At 34.9% G+C, this 19309-nt stretch overlaps 2 protein-coding genes across 3 annotated transcripts in view; one reads left to right on the top strand and one right to left on the bottom strand.

Moving 5' to 3' along the window:
• Positions 1–355: 355 nt before the first annotated feature.
• Positions 356–7187, bottom strand: LOC136771980 (retina and anterior neural fold homeobox protein 2). 2 transcript variants are annotated; one of them, XM_066724594.1, is made up of 5 exons: positions 6613–7187; positions 4068–4295; positions 3139–3290; positions 2763–2879; positions 356–1524 (listed from the first exon to the last, which is right to left on the bottom strand). In XM_066724594.1, the coding sequence occupies exons 1-5, from the start codon at positions 6839–6841 to the stop codon at positions 1267–1269; spliced, it is 984 nt and encodes a 327-aa protein (XP_066580691.1). In that variant the 5' UTR covers positions 6842–7187; the 3' UTR covers positions 356–1266. The 2 variants fall into 2 exon arrangements, with proteins under 2 accessions (XP_066580691.1, XP_066580692.1); XM_066724595.1 differs by lacking the exon at positions 6613–7187 and adding an exon at positions 6356–6475.
• A 10271-nt stretch (positions 7188–17458) lies between these two features.
• The window catches only part of bicd1a (bicaudal D homolog 1a), a 102711-nt gene continuing 100860 nt past the window's right edge, over positions 17459–19309 (top strand). Inside the window, exon 1 of the mRNA XM_066724593.1 lies at positions 17459–17941. Coding sequence (XP_066580690.1) covers positions 17729–17941 — 213 coding nt within the window. The 5' untranslated portion in view covers positions 17459–17728. The remainder of the gene's footprint in view (positions 17942–19309) is intronic.

Genomic DNA, 19309 nt, shown 5'->3' with positions numbered 1-19309 from the left:
CTCGGGGTGATCTCCCCATCTCTTGCCTCACACAGCATCACATTTATTTATATTTTTTAAATTTCTGTTCTATTTTACATTTAACAATATCTGGAATAGCAGCCAGTTTCTGAGAAACAAGGAATTAAAACAAATTGAGAAACACAATTTGTATTTTGTTGTATTATACACTCTCTTTTAATCTGAGGTCCACCTATGTAATCGTTGAGCATTCATTATTATTTTACAGAAAAAACAAAGGTGAAGTCTGTTTTGTTTTGTTAGACTGTGTTCATATCAATAAGATTAATCCAGAAGGGTCAAAAAAGCTATTGGTTCATTTCCAAAAAATGTTACTTGCCGTTACTTCATGATATTTGTCAAGTCATTCCATTCACAAGGCTGTTGGACTTCTCTTTGGCAAAAACATTAAAATAGATATGCATGTTCATATTTTTTATCAATTATGCATGTGAAAAATATAGAAATTTTTTACCTGTACAACAATGTTTTTAAAAGATGGAATTAAAATATCCACATATTCAAAAAACTGTACTGGGTATTTTAACAGTTTACCATCAAATGCATTTTTGTGTTTAAAACAAAAACTTCAGATAACACCATTACATTGTCAAATGCTATGTATTCATGTAGCTCACAAATACCTTTGGGGTTACTTGATCCCATTTATTTAAGCCTGTACATATTAATGTTTATCTGATATGCACTTATTTAAAAAAAAAAAAAACACTTATTTAGCTGTACTCTTCTAATTGTCAGCCGTAATTTGAAATTTAGTTAATTTACTTGTGTAACTGAGAGCACAGCTGGAATACAAAAAACAGTAACACAGTAGTACCTCAGGAGAAAGAGATGAAAACCACTACTCTAATACACAAAAGAGGAACATATTTGCAATGCTGACAAACAATGTTATGTCACTATTATTTCTTTTTTTTCCAGTGAAGAAATGGCCAGGAGTTGAATGACACATCTGCTTTGAACAGGTTGCTGACAACATTATCTATTCTTACATCAGTGCATGTGTATCTGGTTCTATTGGTAATGATTGGACTCAAATGGACTTGGCTGACAGAGAGAACAAATAGCCAATAGGCATTAATTACACTTTCTGGTTTAAAAGTACCTCTGTAGTATAAATGACACATATCAAATAACATTAAAACACATTTAATGTTTCAAACGCTTCCTTGTAAGAAGATAGTCTGCATGGTGGAGATGTCCTTTAAAAACAAGAATGTTGTGTTTCAAAAACTTAGTCTTGTATCAGGTGAAGGTTTTCTTCAATGTTGGATGGAACTGATGGAAAAAGTGGGGGGATCTTGGAGGCAGATAGTATAAAAGGACATGAGGATATAGCTTGGTGAGGCTTCGGGCAGAAGTGTTTTGATAGGGCATGAAGTAGTGGTGAGGGAATCCAGTAGGCAGGAATTTTGGAAGAAGGGGGTGTACCCCAGGTAGGAAGGGAGATACCTCAGGCAGGAACGACACTGTTGGGGGTTTTGGTGGCCGAATTCCATCAATCTGTTTCCGAAATGATAAAATTAGTAATTAATCCATCAAATTTTAAAACTCTTATCAACTCCTAATATCCTAGGTATTGCATGGGCAATAACATTTTAATTAACGTTAAAGCTATACTCATCTGAACTGAAAATCTCTAGTGAAACAGTGCAAGAATCAAAAGAGGCCTTAACTTAACTAATTCAAATATAACCCACCTCACACTTTGCCCTCATTTGCATGGCATTCTGGCAAAAGTGGGCATCTCGAGGCCTTTCAGAGGCTTTCACGTGTAAATGCAAAAAGTGTCACGAGAAAGGAGTAATGAGTTTTCAGTAATAAAAACAGATGTAAATCAAGCCAATTATATTCCTAACTACATTTACATGTTATTCCTGGCATTTCAAAAGAAAACAACATGGCAATGTGCCTATATCAGTTAAATGAAATGAGACTGTTGAGACCCAGAATAGATAAAACATATCCTTGAGGACCTGAGTACTTAAACTATTGCAGTTCCTAAAATAATTTTGTACATGTAATTATATTTAATATATATGTACTGTATTTATATTTGTATTTTTATATGTTTTTATATGTACTCATGCATTAGTAGTATATGTAAAATGTGTTATTTTTCTGTTAAAATTTATAACATTTGGAACTTTTAACACTTTAATACCCTAAATGAGAGCTCTTCAGTGATTCAGGGATGTGAAGTTTTATTGCATCAAAGATAGCAAAAATGCTACAGCTATAAAAGCACAGGATTTGTCTTTCCTGCGGCAGCTTGGGTAATAATTATTTTCATTGGTAGAGTGGCCATATGGCTCTGTGTTTACTGAGACATTTTGAGGCAGGACTGTTGCACTTCATTAAAAACATCTAAACATTTTCATAACACATTCCCTGTTATTTGTCTTCTTTATTTGTTTGCTGTTATTAATACAGTAAAACTGCTGTTTATCTCCTGATAATGTATTCCTGCTCTACGCACTACACACATTATGGGTATGATAGAAAGGAACAGAAAAATACAGATACTATACCAATACACTCCTACTGACATCATTTTAGAAACTGTGATTGTTTCCCTTAAAGCAATCTAATTATTTGGATAAGATGTCCTTTCAGATTCTGATTTCAGTTTCTGATTTAAAGCTACATGCCACAGGAAACCAACCTTGGAAGGATGGAATGGGCCTTCTTTGATGTAGATTAAAATTAAATCAAACATAAAAAATATATCTTCTTCTTACTTGTAGCCTGGACCTGGGTGCTGGCAACACATCCACCTCAGTCATGTGCTGAAGATCCCCGAAGTTCTCCAGTTTCTCAAACTTTCTCCATTTGGCCCTGCGATTCTGGAACCAGATCTGACAGACAGGAAATAATAATCTATGAATACAATCTACCAGACAGATACCAACATCCCAGTAGCTTACTGAAGAGGGTGGGTGGTTGTGGGGCCATGGTGCCCTTGGTTTTTATTGTTGATAATATTTGATGAAAGATACCCAAAAGATGGGACCTGAGATTACATTTATCTTTTATCTATTATTTTTTACTATTGTAGATGTTGCAGAAAAAACAATGTATATAATTTGGAAGATTTACAGTGTTGCATTATTGTACCTGGACTCTACCCTCTGGGAGCTTCGTCTTTGTGGCAATCTGATCTCTGGTGTAGACATCAGGGTAGTGGGTGATCTGGAATATCTTCTCCAGTTCCTCTAGCTGTTCAGGTGAGAAGATGGTCCGTATTCTGCGACGCCCCTTTTTGTTCACTGAAACCACATAATATGCCTTTTATTATTAATCTCATGTTATTTTCTTCACTACTAACTAGTAATACTAGTTATCATGTACAGTTAGGTCCATAAATATTTGGACAGTGACACAATCGTAATCTTTTTGGCTCTGTACGGCACCCAAATGGATTTGAAAGGAAAAAATCAAGATGGGCTTTAAGTGTAGACTTTCATCTTTAATTTGAAGTTAGTTACATCAAAATGGGGTGATCGGTGTAGGAATTACACCCATTTTTATATGTGGTCCACCCAATTTTAGGGGCTCAAAAGTATTTGGACATACTAACATATTCATCTACACTTAAAGGACATCTTGTTTTGGACTGGATGTTTCATTTCAAATCCATTGTGGTAGCGTACAGAGCCAAAATTATTAAAATTCTGTCCATATCCAAATATTTATGGACCTAACTGTATGTTTCTATGCTACTTTGTATTGCAGTGTATGATTTATTTCCATGTATAACTTACATTGTTGTATTCCCATTCTACCTAAAAGTCCCTACTAGACTTTTATCTTTTGAACTCTGATCAGACCTTTTTTGCCTTTTGACTTCTGAGTTATTTCACTATACAATTTTAAATTCAAACAGCAGCAGCACCTCTAGTGAGTCTTTCTAAATTGATTGTAATTGATCGAGTGTGGATTGAAAACTGGCTCTAAAAACAATGGGCTCTTCTACTTAATACCAGCCCCAGGATACAAGGATTTGTACCTTGTGAACTTAAATATCTGCTCTTGGGTTTACTCACCATGCAGGGAATGACACTCCAACATATCACTATGAATCCCACCCAACATGTTCTCTTTCTGGTGCTGCTGTTCCTCTCTAGGACTCAAAGGAGGGCAGTGACTCATGGCCACTGTTCTCTGTGAAAAATGTTGGTCTGTTTGTCTGTTAACAGTGTGCGGACTTGAGATCTTCTTTCCACAACGGTCTCCCTTCAGCTCCTGTGAGAATTGCCATTGTTCAACAGGCTCTGTTGAAAATTAAGGACTGGATCACCAGGTTATCCAAAACATGGGTAGCAATCTTCTCAGCTTTATGTCACACCTTCATTCCCAGATACCTCAAACCCAACTAAACTCCCATAATCATTGGCATACTGTAAATCATATCGAGTGATTCCAATGCTGTATATATTCTCTTTGCATGTACTGTCAGGGTCTATGCTGTCACTTAGTTTGTCTCACAAACTGTTCCAGGAAAAACATATTTTCCAAAAAACATTAAAGGTGTAAATTAAGTTATAGTGATAGATATTAGTAGCATATAGCAATCTTTAGGCATGATGTGTCATGGATTACTGGTGGAAATGTGTGTGAAAGGAGAAAAGCAGAAAAGTCTTGGTTCACAGTTTTGATCCTTTTATAGCATTTTAATTAATTACAGTTAATTACCCATGAAGAAATAGGATAGAAGTAGTAAAGAAATCTCTGAAAATCATCATGCAAAGGTTTCATATTCTTCCCTGCTCAAACGATATGCAAGAGTACAGAACTCTTAACTTGTCTAGATTAGTATATTCTTCTTTTCCCCCTTACCAGCTACTGTATGTACATGTAATTATGTAATACACCTAGGTCAGAACGTAATTGAAACACTGCCTGCAGGTGTGGAGCCATGACAAACAGTTTCCTTCCATTAGTCCTTTTCTCTTCTTTCCAAGTAATACACCCTTCACAATAAGGGTCCCTATCCTTGGCTCTGCAAAGCCATAGAATCGTCTGGATTTTAGTGGGATGTGTTGATGTTTTGTTTTAATTGGACCAATAATTGGAGACCACTTCTTTAAAGTAGTGTAATAAGTCTCTACCTTGCTACAGTATGATACTAATGAGCTTTCCCATTCCTTTTTAGAACTGTGTGACATATGGCAGACATCAGTATAAGTGGAGAATATGAAATACATGCAGAATGTGTTAATTACCTGTTTCAGAAAAAAAAAAACTATTAAACAGGTGGCACAATATTATCAATGTGGCATACACTTGAACTCATTTCAGTTATTGGCTCACATCTTGGGATACAGGTTCTGTAATATAGGTACTATATTGTCCTCAGCAATTTAGATAAGGAATGAATCTCTCAAACCACAGTCAGTGTAGTGAATGGAATACATGTTTTATCCTTATAAGGGCTACTCTGGTAAGCCAGGAAGTGTATTTTAAAAATAATATGACCAGTGTTGCATAATATACTTGGACAAACTATACCAAATAAATATAAAACATTTGGTGAGCTATTTGTCAATGCTAAACTCATCATTTATATGGTCATTATTTCTGTTTGTATTTGTGTAATATATTAATACATTCATACAGCTTTTTTATTTATTAGCATTATTCTTTTTATAATATAAATAAGTATAAATACAAAAATAAATAAGTTTATGTTGTGGTCTTCAGCCCACTAATAATTTGCATGTTTTTGATTTGAATGTCATTGATGTATGTTTCACATTATTTTCACCGTTTTACCTTGGAACTCGAATGTTCCCATTCCTTACAGTGTCAGTTTAAATCAAATTGAATTTAGGAACATATTAAACCCCTGTGTCACTAGAGAGGAGTACCAGTCAGAGGACACTTGGAGCAGAAAGGAACACAACTGTATAATATGACACATGTACTCTTTTCCCCTGAGAGATCTTTATTAAGGGTATTGTACTCCATATACCTTTAATGCTTACTTATCTACATCTATTCAATGAAAAAAATACCAGAAAAAAGGTCAATACCAACCTACATTTTCACAGAAAGGGGAGGTGTCATAATAATAGTACTAAAAGTAGAATGTTTAATTTGTTACATGCAGAGTACAGAGAATTGTGTTATGTGAATGTACCAGAAATGCTACCAGAAAACAGGGACAAGTCTAAACTTATTCAAGACATATATTTCCGTAAATATTTATTTTTAAGCTTCACCTGGAATGTAACAGATTACATAACTAAAATGGCTAAAATAATACATTTAATCTTAAACATACAGAAATAAAATAATATCCTGTAACATTAAATAATAAAAATATTCTTACCAAGAATTATATGGTTCTAATTTGTCCTTTGGTGGAATGAGATTTCCTCCATACTTTTTTTATTTTCTATTTTCTATCCATTTGCATCTGAGAGTTTCACCATGACGCCTTGGATGCCTTGATTCTTTCAAATTTGACTGAGTAGAATAATAGGGTCAGTTCATTATGTAATTTTAATTAATCTACATGTATTTCTTAAAATAAATCTACGTAGAGAAGAAACAAAAAAACAAACAAGGAACTCCATGTTTACTAACCTTTGTTGAAATCGGTGTCTTTTTCCTTAGAGAATGGCTGGCCAGCAGTATTCCCACAAAATGTGTCTTGCAGTCCCACAGATCCAAAGTAAGAGGGCTTTCTTAAAATTTCATCAATAGAGTAGGAGAGTGTTTTGGAGGAACCAACATACATTGTTCTTCCTTGACTTTGCGCTTTCTCTTTCTGTAGTGGCTCCAATTCCAAATGTAGCTCCCCCAACCCACTCATTGAAGATATATGCAATATCTCCAATCTCACTTTTTATTCACAACAATGCAGTCTGATTTTGTTCACCTCCTCAATTTCCAATATCCTTGGCTGCTTGATTGTTTCTTACAAAGTGGACCATTTTGCTCTTCAAAAAATGCTGACATCTTAAAAAATTCAGTATCATACTTACAGTTACAACACGAGGAACTACAACATCCAGTTTTATCAATGTCTGTATGCTTTGATCCCTTTATTGTCTTTTCTTTCCAGTTTTGCTTGGTGTACTTTTTCTCCCTTATTCTGTTTCATTGAGGCCTTTCTCCATCCTTTTGTCTCTGTGCTTCTCTCTCTTGACTTCAACAGAAGCTCCTATCTCTCCCATAAAGAGTAGATAACACTAGTGCACCATCATATGATCATTAATAGGAGGAGTAGTTTTACTATGTAAGCAAAATGCAATAAAGTGTCTACTTTAAGGTCTGAGACACAGACATCTTTTCGTACAGTAGCTTTTGTAAATGCTTGTTTCTAATTCTGTATGATGTCTAGGCCACAGCTGTGGAATCTGCTGGTACATGGGAGGGCTGTATTTATAATCTTTGATTTAACTAGTTCCCAAAGCAAAGCATAATATTGTGAAATGAAGGTTGTTCTTGGTGTTGTTTGTGAGTAATTTGGGAATATAAGGAAATGTGACCCTTTTTATGTTTAATAAATGTAAGTTTGATTTTGTTTGTTATGTGTTACACAGCTGTCAAAAGAATATATATATCAAAAGAAGTATATTCCATGCTATTTTCTTTTCAGTACCTCTTACACACACACACACACACACATACACATATGTATACAGTTTATGTATACACATATCTTATAACATATCCCAAAAAATCTATATTCCAAAAAATATTCATATTATTTTATTTTCAAAATATGATTTTGGTTGGCAATTTACTTTGCTTTTTACCTTAAAAACAACACCTCGCTTGGTACAATTTGAAGGCTCTAACTTACATGTATTATTTACTTCTCTTTTGATTTTTTAACCAAAATATCTCCATTTATATGTTTACAATATTTATCATGTATCATGTTTTGTGGTTTGGATGAAATCATTAAATTGGAAAAACTCTTTATTAAGGATTGAATTAGTGCAAGAAACAAAAGTATATGCCCTTGTATCCCTTGTATAACCTCTGCTGTTGCTGCTATTAAAGATCTCAAAAGATTCCTCTACTGGAATTTACTTAATTATTTTGTATTACTTATTAGTTTACACTAAAATTTTGAAAATGGCTAATACTGATAGATATTATTGAAGTTTACTTTATTTATAAGAATTCTTAGGAATCTATTAAATCAGCAGACAATAAATACATTTAAAGCAGCACACTGCCCTTTTTAAAATAAATCCCCTATTTAATTAATAATACATTACTTATTATAACAGAGTAGGTTTCTAATTACTTCAGATGGAATAAAAACATAGGAACTGCAGCCATTGTAGTGTGGAAATTGAATCAACCATGTAAATTGTGTCAGATCACACTGACATTTGCTTCAAATGCTATGCAATTATCATAATATAATATAATATATCATAATAATTATCATCTAATTCCATGAGTATTACTTAAGACTAGTGTATGGAGTGTTTATTTTACGTTTGTTTGTTTGTTAAATCAGCAGACTGTTTGATCTCATATTAACCTTTAATTCTTCTTTTCTTTTTTTACTTTCAGTTTAATTAAGGTCCAACAACGCATTGTAAAAACTGACCCACTATGTATCAAAGTGCTTTGGTCAGTATCTTTAGTCAACACATTCCTGTTCTTAAGCTCACAGTCATTGTAAATAAAAAGTTACTATCCTCAAAATTCCACACTTCACTTGTCAATTTCTATAAAATCATCAGCAAACAGTTTACTAAGAGTGCCATTTTACTTTGAATATTGCCTAACTTCAAGAGTTAGATTGAAACTAAAATGAAGATAAGCCCTACCAAGGAACATTTGGATAGTTATTTAGAAAGTGCAATAGGACTCCAGGGGTATAAAAACAGCTTAAGGTCTACCTCCCCACCCCAAACCCTTTCCTGTAAACAACCTGAGAATACAAGCCAGAGTGTTTTTTTAAGAGAATGTTAATTGTCTGTGTTTTGAGGGAGTGGCATCTTTAATGTTTAGGTACAGTATATGTAGTTGAGTAGAGTTGGTAAACCCCAGCAGGTTTTATGGGTCATGCTTGAATATGTACTTTCTGAAGACATTTTGGCTTTTTTCCTATTAATTTAGATATATAGGACTGAATAAACAACTGCAAGCTGTAATGAGCACTTTGTATTGCACTTATGTTGTACGTCGCCCTAGATAAGGGCGTCTGCCAATAAATAAAAGTAATAATAATAATAATAATAATAATAATAATAATAATAATAATAATAATAATAACCACCACAGTTTAATCAATGAAAACATGTTGATAAAATGGTGAAAGATGTACAGTTACCCCATCCCCTTTAACAATTGATGATGGGTTACTTATAAAATGCCTTGAACTATGTAGATTACATTCACTGCATACTGGCTGTGTTTTAAGTTTTGTGTTATGTATGTAATGGTTTTGGTTGATTTTCCTTTAATTAATAAATCTTCACAAAACTCTCTCTGCTTCAGGGCTAAAGAGAGTCAGTTTCCATCCTGTTTTCCACCCTTTTATTACTATCATTGCTCATTTTCGCACTTTCCTCATGTCTACTGGTTCTCATTGCACAACTGATCTAAGAATACTCTTTTGGGTGAAATATGTCAGGACCTTTGTCAGTGCTATCCCTCCTATTACTCTACATACCTTGGAAATTGGAAAGAATCACATTTATTGATTGCTAAAATAAATATGGATTTGTAAGATTTTGGAGCACCAGAAATGTGAATGACATGAGGACCCCTGAGACCAATGAAGGATTAACATTATATTATTTTGAAGACCGTAAAGATAAGAAATGGTATTTACACTAAAAGACTAAGAGCACAGAAAAATAATTGGTTGTTAAGAAATATATCCCTCTTTCAACCCTAACTGTTCAGGTCACCATCCTGTATATTTGTGTATACTGTAATTTCCTTCTGGTGAAGTGCTGAGTGCTTAAAACTCAGAATCCAGAGATGATTTAACATACCTACTTATAGAAAAAGATTATTGAATTCTAACAACAAATACCTGATCAATCAATCAATGAAACTGCAGAAATCACTGCACTTTTGTATTGCTTTAAAATGCTTATTGTGTAAACTGTAAGACCCTGCATAAAGACATCTGCTAAGAAATCATCAACAACAACAAACAACAATAACAACAACAATATATACCATACTGATACACAGATCAGAGTGAACTACTCCAGAAAATACAATTGGATAATTAAAATATATATAAATATAAATAAAGGAAATGCTGCCACCTGCTGCTCTAATTCATAAATAAACTAGCCCTGCATTGCTGACCACAAATACAAAAATACAAAAAACAACAACACTAATACTAAGACAAAACAAATACATCAATAAAGCAAAGGGAAAGAAAATAGGAGATAAACAAATGAAAACAAAACCAATCAAGCTTAGTACAACCGTTATGTAGAAGTGTTCCAAGCAACAGATGACAGGACTTTGAAAAGGTAATTAAAGTCATAATCTGCAGAATTTGCATTAAGTGTAATTTTTTTCTGTATTTTGTCCCATTATGCCATTTTCGCCACTGCTTTATTTAGGTAGAGAAGAGTCAAGAACTCCAACAAAAAATGTGACAGTGGTATAATGACAGTTAATTGTTGCCTAATTGAGATCCAGTTAACTTAATATGAAGTGCCAGTGTTTAATCTGTGCCCCTGTTTAATGATTGAATCAGATTAAAGGGGAAATATGAACACAAGTAGGGGAGTGAAAAGGGAAAAGGGGGTCTGGGCTGGATTCTTTTTTTTGGTGGGGGGGGGTTCTTGTTTTATCATTTTTAATTATACATGTTTCAAATACTATTACTTTCAGGATCACAGTAGAAATATCCATGTTGTAGTGGTAAATTGATTCCATGCTTATTTTCAGTGTAGGCTCATTTTTTATTTTAAGCATCCATTAAAGGTGGATGCACAAATTGGTTTGCCACATTAAGTATTTTGTAACCAAAAAAGCATATAGCATTTTGTTTAGTTCATTTATAGAGTGTATGCCCTTTCCCGTTTGTATCTTTAGATGAAGATGAAACATCTTGTTGCTGTGCGTTAAATCTTGCAGAATACAATTTTCTATGTAGTGTCCTCTTGAATAGTTTTCCATTTGAACTCTTTAATTATGTAATGTTCTTCTTCATGGTAAAGAAGGTACTACGGATAATGAATTTGTTCCCAGCTGTCACTGAAGAGTTACTGCAAGCACTGCTGTTTAATGCAACCTGCTTTCTAAGACTGCACTTCATTCCTCCCTGCTCAAGGTGGTCATGTAGCCTGCTTAATTAAACCATTTATTAATTAATAATCTTGCAATTTCTTTACTCATATCAATCAGCATTTCTATAAAGGTGCATTCGCATGTTGATTAAGTGGCAGCAGCTACAGACATTTATTTAAAGGGACATGCAGAGGTCACGTGATGCAGCTTGAGTGGGGGGGACATAAGTCTGAGGAGCTCCCATTAACGTCTTATATATTCTACATTTAATCCTCTCAAACACCACTACCTCTTGTAAAAAGTAATAGGAAATAACACTGAGAATGTGTACAAATCAAACAAAGTCCACCACAAAAACTCCTCAGAAAGGTGGCCAAAAGGCAGTGTCGATAATGGGGACGACTAGACAAGGTGTGAAAACAAAACAATTCTGAGGGAACTGATGGAAATTAAAGATTTCCAGAAAATCCTGGTTGAAACTCAGAGAGCCTTTAGCGAAACAGTTGGAATGCTTTACATAAGAATTTCTACTGCAGATCAGATTTAGAAGACCAACTTAATAAAAATGAAGCTAAGCTGTTGGTCATAAAAAATCAACTGAACAGGGAGAAGAAGAAAATGAATCCAGATTTAGAGAATCGTTCAATATGCAAGAACAAAAGAATTACTGGTCTATCAGAGGATAGACCATTTGAAAAAGAGCGGGCCCACAGAACCATGGCACCTAAAGGAAAAGGTAATGAAAGGCCGCCAGCCATGGTAGTTCACCTGCTGAGGTACATAGATTAATAAAATATTTTGGATCTTGCAAGGTCACAACATTAGTATCTACCAAGATTTGTTAGAAGAACACCGATACAGCGTTTCCTGAAAAGCCAGGGAGTACTCTGTGGACTATACCCAGCAATGTTGAAAGTCACCTTCCAGAACCAAACTTAACACTTCAAAACAGTGGAAGAAGCCAAGCGGTTTGTGAAATGCGTCTTTGACCACAACATTGACTATGCTATAAGAGAGGAATGAAAGGAACAGCAAAAAAAGAGGTTGGAGAAAAGAAGAAAAGGAGAGAGGGAAAAGGAGAGGAGGGAAGAAGAATAAAGAATTGCAATTTAATTTCAAGAACTATACTTCATACAATGTAGTCTGATAGTAGTATAATAACCTGTTGGAAATTTCAGTTTGATGTTTACATAAGAATTAATAATAGGCAGTTTTATGAAAATAATAATTATTTTAATTTTAATAATGTTAAATACATTAGGTGGTTGAGATATCTAAAACAAGGCATTGATGGGTCACCAGACTGGTACAAGCCATATCATGACCTTGTTCATTTTCTTAAGGTTTTATCTTTTTATTTGGTTATATTTATGTTTTTTAATAATAGTTACATACCAACGGTAATGACAGCTCCTGAATGGTTAAGCTGTCCTTTTATGTTAGTTAGCACTTCATTGAATTTTTGTTCTGTTTAGAATTATACATTCAGCCAGAATTACTTTATTCCTCTGATAATAATTACAATACCCGACATCTGTCAAAACACTTTAAAAGATATGTAACCCTTTAAAGAAAACACACACAAAAAAGTAAATGGATTGGATCTCTTATTAAAGACGAGGAGTTTAAAGACTTCCTTGATAAATAATATCTAACATTCCCCTAAGTTAAAATAGGAAACAAAGCTTTCGTGAGAGGGAGATGTATATATTTTTAATCTCTAAGGTAAAGGGACATGCATCCCTTTATTACTAATGTGTCTTATTCTATATTTATTATAATGTATAAACAACTTAAATTATTTAATTTACTAATAGGAACACAATTTATCAACAAAAGTGTTTAATACTAAAACAATATAAAATACAATTCATAACATCAGTGCTGTAACATATATATTACAAAGATGACAATACAAATGCAAGGTTGTTTGTAAGCAGCACATTAAGTTTCACTTATACAGTGGATTGCATACATATTGATCCCCCAAGGACTTTTCAAATTTTGGAATAATAATTGATTTAATTGGGATTCACTCCCTTTGATAATACCACATACACAAATATTATTTTAATGTGAAATAAAAGTTAAACCTATAAAAAAAATAATGTTTTAATTGAGTAAGTATTCACCCCCTGAGTCAATACTTGGTAGCACCACCTTTGGCAGCAGTTACAGCTGTGAGTCTTTTTGGGTAAGTCTCTACCAGCTTTACACACCGGGTCCTGTAATATTTGCCCATTCTTCTTCGCAAAATTGCTCAAGCTTTCTCAGGTTCAATGGGCACTGTTGGTTAACAGCAACTTTCAAGTCTTGCCACAGATTCTCAATTGGATTTGACCAGACCATTCTAGGACACTCCTTTTCTTGTTTTTAAACCAGGCCAGTGTAACCTTGGCTGTGTGTTTAGAATCATTGTCTTGCTAAAAGGTGAACCCCTGCACTATTCCAAGGCCTCTTGCAGACCAGATTTTCCTATAGGATTTTCATGTATTTGGCTCCATCCATCTTGCTCTTAATCCTGACAAGTTTCCCAGTCCCTGCCGATGAAAAGCATCCCCATAAGATGATGCTGCCAACACCATGTTTATTTTGGGGATGGTGTACTCAGGGAGATGAGCAGTGTTGGCTTTGCCCCACCATTAGTGTATTGCATTTAGGCCACAAAGATCAGGGAACCTTATGCCACATCTAAATGGGATTTGATGTGATGAATTTTCAGCAATGGCTTTCTCTGTGCCACCCTTCCATATATCATAGCCTAGCTTTGTGAAGCACCCGGGGATGTCCAAAGTTTGGGATATTTTATTAAAGCCCAAGCCTGACATGCTTTTCCAGGACTTTCTCTCTGACTTGTTTTGAAAGCTCCTTGGTCTTCATGGTGTGGTTGTTTGGATATGCTCTCTGACATACTCTGGGGCCTTCCAGAAACCGGTGTATATTCATGCAATCCACTGTAGTTTCATGATAGAGAATTTGCAGTGCATTACATTTTCCTATTAATTTGAAGCATCCTCAGTTCGTGAACTCTTCTGTCAGAGCTCTATTGTGTTCTGTAAAAATGTGGACATAAGAAGAAACACTTCTTTCAGCATCTAATGAAGTGGTAACAACTGGCAAATATTTTAGACTTTAAAGTGTTACGTTGGGAAATAATTCTTAAGCTTCAATGCAAACATATTTTAAACTTTGCACATCTGTAAACAATTCAAAGTAGCAAATGCCCTTGTGGTCCAAAGTGCCTGCACAGATTGCCACCAGAGGGCATTATAACTCCATATTTACTAAAAAAAAATTATGCATACAGCCCTAGTTCATTGTGAACTATAACAATATATTTTTTTAATGAAATGCTGGATCCATCCTTTTACGGTTTCAGGACTGAAACTAGGAGTACTCAAACTAACAAACGTATTATAAAACTAAGATGTTCTGATCAGAGAATGTATTTACTATTCTAATGGCATTTTCTGCAAAGTTTATTAAATAACAGTGACACTGAGGTGATTAACTCTGACGATTTAAGAACATCATCATTCACCTTTCAAGACAGAAAGACCCTGAAAATGTGGTATTGTGAATAATTTGTCTAAGTTATCCCTGAAGGTAAATTGATATTCCTTATTTCTCCCACTGATCAATACAAACTCTTCCACTGTTGTTCTTCAAATTTAAACATAAATCACGTTACTCACTGTTTAGTATACCCTTCGCATGAACACAATTCAAGTAACTGGATACTGTGTGCAGGAACTAAGCATGTTGTTACATGGATGCTTCAGGTTTGATTGGGATTGGAGTGAGACAGATTACATATGCAGTGGAACTTGTATTCACTAATTCAATAAACCACAAATGGTTTGTTATTCCAAAATTAAATTTATAACTTATAAACTGTAAATATTGGCTTTAGCAATATTCAGCTTCTCTGCTAGCTGAGGTATCACTGCTGCTTCTATCAACTACTGTCTTGCACATCCTTCAAAAATTGTGTAACAACAGCTTAACTACAACTGTATACACAGGGCTACATCATTATTGATATAGGTAGCCTGAGGAACCATGCTTCAGCTAAGTCCCTCCCTTATGTCCATATCTAGGGATTCTAGCATTTTCTAGTCAATAGAGATAAAACAAACCCACTTGCTCAGTATGTATGACTATTGTATGCTATGCTCTTCATCTAACTGCTCATTTAGATAGACCTTTCAAATATTCTAAATAGCAAACACAAACTACAGTATAATTAATTAAATTAGTCAATATCAGTTTACAGACAAAAACATGTGCAATGTTTTGCTTTTCAGAATATGGTACTAATATGCAATCCAATACATATACAAATAATTTGGTAACTATTCCAGCATGATTGTAAGCTTCATATTAGTAGCACTTTGAGAGAATTGTAGACCTGATTTCATTTTGTAAACACACTGCACTAAGTTTAATCTTTCACATGAGGCATTTCTATGTTTGAGTTTGAGGATACAGTATTTAATTTATAATTACATACTTTCAAATAGGATTAATTCCAGTTTTTGCAGCTCTTGCCAAGAGTATCATACTGAATATGTGTAAATTGTTAAACATTAAACAACAGCAGTGACATACAACTGATAGAAACTGAGTAATACAGAGAAAAGAAAGTGTATGTCTGTATTTGCATTATATAATCAAATTAACAGGAAACAAAGACATGTTAATAAGCTACAATTTGTTTCCAAATATTTTTTTTTCAAATTAACAATTCCTGGAATATATCATATCAACTCCATGCCAAAACTTGTTGTGATTGTGTTCTTTTTTATAATTGTTAATTGATACAGTAACCTAAAGACTTTTGGAGATATTCCAAATATATTGGATATTGTTTTGACACCACTAACTTTGTGTATTTTTAATTTCAGAGCACAAGCAAAAATCTTTTAAATACATTGATATCATCAAAACAAAAAAATGTAATTACAGTATTAATCATGCCAAAGACTTTCTGCTACAGGGAGCCTATTCTGTCAGTCTTCGTAAACTTTGCAAAATCTGTCTTCTTGTATCAATGTTTTAAAATCATTTTCAATATCTTTATGTTGCACCAGTTAAATTAATACCTAGAACTACATAACTGCAAGAAAGCTTACTTATTTGGGATTGGGCAAGTAATGGAAATACACACACACACACACACACACACACACACACACACACACTCACATATACAGTATATCACCATCAGTCTATATCGATCCACTGCTGGATGAAGGCCTCCCCAAGATATTTCCACTTGCTTCAATCTACAGCTCCTCTCTTCTATGTCACACCTGCAAAGTTTATCATTTCATCTTCCCATCTTTTATGGTCATCTTCTAGGTCTTTTCCATCTCTTGATATCCGTTCAGTAGCTTCCTATGTTTTTTTATTATATATGTGCTTACATATTACATATATAAATTATATATCTTTTACTGAACACTGATTGACCCTTTAGGAAACTGTGAAGATTCCTAACCAGAATACAAGGTCAATACAAAACAAAAGGGATGTGCAAACTTTGTGCAGAAGTGTTCTTTGTGTGGCTGAGTAAGTAACGTAGTAGGTACCTTTAATGATAAACATTTTCTTTCAGTGGAAGGAAATAATATATTTTGTATAGGACACACATGTTTTCTTCTTTACATTAATACATTAAATGATCAACCAAAGAACCAATTAGTTAATAAGCCTTACACTCGCTTAGTTACCTCTACTTCAATAATAAACACATACTTTTTTTTTAAAGCAGCCAAAAGCAGTGAATCTTCCAAAATGACTCATTCAAAATAATTGAAATCTGACTATGAATAGTTTGTGCAAATAGTTGTCATATTACTTATCATTTTATTTTAACCATCAGTTGGGAATGATACATAGCTTTTGACATAATCTTTCAAAGCATAGGTCTGGTGCCCAGTGTAAAGTGAGTACTGAGTAGTGGATTGAAAACTATTCAAACATTTTTGGACATAGGCTCCAGTGGAAGTCCAGTAAGGACACATGCATGTGTTATTTTCATTTAATGTTGCGTGCAGCAAACCTACACTGGCAAAAACGGACCACAGGCAGCTGTCACCCCGGCTAACATTAGTCTGCTGCTGAGAGCCGGGAGAAAGTGAGATGCGCTGGGAGGTAACCGTGACGTCACTGGCAGGATGGGAGCTCGGTTGTGCACTTTGCTACAGTGTAGACGGGAGAGATGGCGGCCAATTGCCTATGAATAAGCAAAAATAAGGATGCTAGACTGATAAGCGGGTGTGCACGCAACAAGGAGCTTAACAGCGCTCCTTTAATAAATCAATCAATCTATTTTTTTTTTTCCTTCTCTCTTTCTGATCCGGCCATAGGGTTGAATTGTTATCAGGGAGGGGGTGGGTGCAGCATTTGTTAGCTCTGTCTACCACCGCCTCTCCATCCGTCTCAGTGCGAGGAGGCTATGGCTGCGGAAGGGATACTGCAAAGTGTGGATCACTATAAAGCGGAGATCGAGCGGCTGAGACGGGAGCTTTCGGAAACCACCCAGGAGAAGATCAGGGCTGCGGAGTGCGGGCTGGTGGTGCTAGATGAGAACCAGTCCCTGAAGCAGCAGTACACGGACCTGGAGGCTGAGCATGAGACCCTCAAACAGGAACTGGAGCAGCTCAAAGAGGTAACTGCCAGACAGGTAACTTCATGATGTAGCAGCCGGCAGGCTTGGTAAGTTGGTGTACGACGAGACAGTGGGCTGCCATCGTCCTTCGTTGCGTGTGAGCAGTGCGGCGTTTTGGGTTGTAATGCGAGAACATATGCGTTAATAAAAGTGCATAGCTTTGGTGGGCCCATGGTGGTATGAGATAAGGCAGGTGCAGATTGTGTATATGATGCACTGAGGTTTCCAACAGAAGGTTGACTGTTGGGGCATCTACTTTACAGCAGCCTTTGTGACCCACTGTATATGCCATGCACCTCACTGGCTCAAAATGAAGTGACTGTGGACACAGCCTAAGGGTTAATGAAGATGCACGTTTGTATACAATCTAGAATATAAGAGGGCACTGGTATGTAACTACTGTCTTAACATCTTCAGAAGAAAGGGAAGAGTACCCCAGAGCACAAGCATAACATTACTATTGAGATATAAATTGCTTAATGATATTCGAATCGAAGTTTGACGTTTATGAAGTGTAAACGGGTTTGGCTTCGACTGCTTCATGTCAGGTGCCAATTTCTCCCTTGTTTTGGAGCTCGCCAGGGTCAAATCAGTTCATATAATGTTTATTGACAATAATTGCTGAGGTATCCTTAAGTAAAGCAAGATGTGTATTTCAATATAGGGGATATTTTGGGGTAAAACCTAAATATTACAATATTTGAAATGTTATTTTTTGCTACAAATAGCCTATATTATTATTATTATTATTATTATTATTATTAGGCTATCCATTATGAACAAAATGATGATAATAATAAAAATAGTGCCGCTAACAATGGATGATATTGCAACTGCTACCATTCCCTCCATTTTTACTTCTCACACCTCCAGAACAAGATGTGTTGTGTTTTTTGGTTTGTTTGTTTTTAACATGTATGTATATTTGTATATTTGTATATTTGAATGGACATTAAGTAAAACGTACATGTGTATTTACTTAGCATTTGTAATGTTTAAGTACACTATTGTATAGGGTTTGCGTCTTTCCCTATCACAATACATAAACCTATACATCTTTTTTTCTGTTTACATGTGTGAAGTGATGTCAGGCTGGTGTGTATTGTGTTGTGTATTAGCCTATATAATATGGGCACGTTGATCATTTCAAATTCAATGTTAACTACTGTATCCCATTTGACAGAAGCAGGGAATGCAGCGTTAGTGATTCATGTTCTGTATGGTTTGTCACATCAGAGCACAGTGCTGGCAGGCTTTAATGGCAAGTGCTGGAAACGGCTGTGAAAAATACATCTGTCCATATCTGCATGTGGCAGGAATCATGCAGAATAAAGTGGGAAATGCACTGACATACTGATTTCAATGCTG

This window comes from Amia ocellicauda, chromosome 15, assembly GCF_036373705.1.
Source record: "Amia ocellicauda isolate fAmiCal2 chromosome 15, fAmiCal2.hap1, whole genome shotgun sequence".
Taxonomy (NCBI): Eukaryota; Metazoa; Chordata; class Actinopteri; order Amiiformes; family Amiidae; genus Amia; species Amia ocellicauda.
The sequence above is the reverse complement of the archived record's forward strand: the minus strand, read 5'-3'. Positions and strand labels throughout refer to the sequence as shown.

What these genes read in the sequence shown, in the direction of transcription:
- LOC136771980 (XM_066724594.1), bottom strand. Translation starts at nt 6,841, where the DNA reads ATGAGTGGGTTGGGGGAGCTACATTTGGAATTGGAGCCACTACAGAAA. An exon ending in AGACACCGATTTCAACAAAG is followed by an intron (nt 4,296 to 6,612) that starts GTTAGTAAACAT and finishes AATTTTCAACAG; the next exon opens with AGCCTGTTGAACAATGGCAA. An exon ending in GGAGTGTCATTCCCTGCATG is followed by an intron (nt 3,291 to 4,067) that starts GTGAGTAAACCC and finishes ATGTGGTTTCAG; the next exon opens with TGAACAAAAAGGGGCGTCGC.